Raw genomic sequence first — 2,977 nt, 5'->3', positions numbered from 1 at the left:
TACAGTCGTGAGTAGCCTATGTGCAATCTTTCCCTCCTTGTTCTTCATTAATTTTGGTTCCAAATAACGATAAATGTTGCTCTCTTTGGTGAAGCCCTTTAGAGTGTATAGTCTTACATCTAGATGTTTTATAAGTAAATCTATGTACAAAGTGCCTTAAACTCTATTAATAGCCCGCAATATTGAGTTCGTATTATGACGTCATTAGGGCTTGTTATTTGTTTTTGTTTCCTTTTTTTTTTAAAACAATTTTCAAAGCGATTGAGCTGTGGTTGAAACTTCCGGAGAATGTCTCAAAGGAAAAAGCCAGTGGTAAGGTCTGTGTTACAAAATGACAATATCATGCTTGAAATATACTAGAATCTACAGTATTCCCTTGAATATGGAGGAGTCTACACTCTAGAATTATACGCGAACGTGGATAATCCGAGAAGTAGAATTTATTAAGCTCCCAATTATTCTGCCCATTTCTAAATCCAAACCTCTGCCATGCATAGAGACTTTTTATACTTGGAGTATGAGAGATCACATTAATTGAAACTGAAAGTTTAAACCATGAGTAGGAACATAAATTTATTCCGCCACACCGGTGTAGTGGAAAATTGTTAGATTCAAAGCCAACACCCACTACCCCTCTCACAACTATGTTGCAATGTTGTACTATCAATTCAAATAATTCTCCACCCTGATCAGCTCAAATAAGCTTTGCCGCATGACAGGGTGACTTGCTTGATCAGAAATACTGACCAAAGGGAAGAGAAGAGAAGAAAATAGAAGAGAAGAGAAAGATAAGAGAAAGATAGGAGAAAATAGGAGAAAGATAAGATACGATAAGATACGATAAGATAAAAAAAGAGAGATGAGATACGATAAAATGAGATAAGATAAGATACGATAAGATAAGATAATATAAGGCATATGATAAGATAGGCATAGATAAAATTATACGCCTATTAAAATTTTCAGTGGGAGAAATTAACCGTGCTGTCACCGGCTTTAGAGACACAAAATAGACATACACTGTGTCATATCAACCTCCCCCCCCCCTCTTTCTCTCTCTCTCTCTCTCTCTCTCTCTCTCTCTCTCTCTCTCTCTCTCTCTCTCTCTCTCTCTCTCTCTCTCTCTCTCTCTCTCTCTCTCTTGCTCTGTGCGTGCGTGTGTGTGTGTGTGTGTGTGTGTGTGTGTGTGTGTGAGTGTGAGTGTTTCTGTGTGTTTCTGTCTCTCTTTTTTATTACTCTTTCTCTCTTGAACTCATGAACTTGAACAGATAGAAAAAGCAGTCCTCAACAGAGCGTAGGCTTACTGAGGTCCTTTTAAACTATACATGAATATAGTTTCTTGCCATTGGTCAACATCCAAAGAAGGTTTAAAAAAAACAATAACAAACAATTTTTATACAGCTTTAAAAGGAAAAATACCAAAGGTTCACAACATGCCAATATCTCCAAACTAAAAATAGCCACATGGAAAAATTCTGCAGAGATGTTTTTCTAAACCCTGCGCTGTTTCAAGGACCTACGGTTGCAGTGATAGCCCAAAACATCGGTTGCGGAGAAAAAATGCAATTTCAGCACCATTATATCACACCCTCTTTTAGTAAAGAAAAAAAACCCAGTAATCAATCGGTAAAACCAACAGCTTCCGGGAAAACTCCTCTTAGAATTGAGCCCCAGGTTTTGTTATCTAGGTTTTTTGGGCCCTATTCTTCAATACGGAAAGAGGTTAACTCCCCCTCCCCACACCTTCCCTTTCCACCCCAGCATCCTTTCTTTTTTGTCTTCTAAAAACGTTAATTGTGTCTGGGGTGTTTAACTCCAACAACAACAACAACCTGTTCATTTTTAGTTTTAGACGGTGCCAATTGGAAAAGTCCCTGAAAATGGATCGCAGAAAATGTATCCCAAGGACTAGTTCATTTGTCTCAATTTCGCGTTTCCTTTTCCCTCTAAGTTGCGTTTGTCAATGTTTCCTTCAAGTGTTCTGCTTTTCCGTCAACTTCAGGATAAAAAGTTTCAATTAGTCACCTGCAAGAAAAAAAGGTGTCGGAATACTTGCAGTTCCTTTTTTATCCACCAGGCGCGTTGAAACCTTAATTGGAGTTGTAGTTGGAACTGAGGAAGGAAGCGGGAAAGATTCCACGATAGTTTATTTTCTTAGGAAAGAAAAGGGGGTGTGCAGGAGCGGGACGGGGGGGGGGGAGAAGTCAGAAAACAGTTCTCATGTATTCACCTCACACAGGGTGAGGATGCAAACAATACCAAAGAGAAATAACACCCTCGAGTATCAACCCTTATCACGATAACCCTAGCAGGGGCTGTACAGTGGTGATCATCAGTGGCCCGTTTATTGTCGGTATTGGTGTGGTATCATTGCAAGCCAAATTTAACCATAGGGACTATAAAATAGAGTGTTCATTGTGGGTGGTTGGTGGATGCTCTGGTGTGGATTGCTCCTTTCCTATCAAACATCTATCGTCCTTATCTCCCATCCTTCTTTTTTATGTTTGTTACTCTCTTGTAACACTTCTAATCTTCTGGGCGCTCATATGACCTAGTACTAAAACAAAAAGAGAGTTTATTTATTCTTTAAAAAATCTAATTAAGATGAAGAATTCTTTTCGGTGGATCTTTCTCGTTTGTAGTATTGCGCCCGTGTCCTAATTGTTAGGCTTTTGGGCTTGCAACTCAAAGGACATGGGTTCGAACCGTGTCAGGGGCCCGACGTTGTGTCCTTTGGAAAGGTAACTTTGCTTGCGTTTTCCTCACGTTACTCAAGAGGGAATGGGTATCCGGTAATAGACAGCCAAAGATCTTGTTAGTGTGTTACTGTTTAGGCCCTTACCTTGCTGCTTGTACTGTATACTATTCAGGAAGCCACGAAAGGTTTTAGCGTTCTAGGGTCTGGTGGGGTGATAGTAAAGCCCATAGAGGACGTTACTGAGCGGGGACATTCACTACACACACACACACACACACA

General features: G+C 39.9%; 1 protein-coding gene across 1 annotated transcript in view; it reads left to right on the top strand.

The window, feature by feature from the left end:
- Positions 1–263: 263 nt before the first annotated feature.
- The window catches only part of LOC101863722, a 16,325-nt gene continuing 13,611 nt past the window's right edge, over positions 264–2,977 (top strand). Inside the window, exon 1 of the mRNA XM_005091901.1 lies at positions 264–312. Coding sequence (XP_005091958.1) covers positions 289–312 — 24 coding nt within the window. The 5' untranslated portion in view covers positions 264–288. The remainder of the gene's footprint in view (positions 313–2,977) is intronic.

The sequence above is a fragment of the Aplysia californica genome, unplaced genomic scaffold (genome assembly GCF_000002075.1).
Source record: "Aplysia californica isolate F4 #8 unplaced genomic scaffold, AplCal3.0 scaffold00037, whole genome shotgun sequence".
NCBI classification, from domain to species: Eukaryota; Metazoa; Mollusca; class Gastropoda; order Aplysiida; family Aplysiidae; genus Aplysia; species Aplysia californica.
Note: the sequence above shows the minus strand (reverse complement) of the source record. Positions and strands in the feature narration are given on the sequence as shown.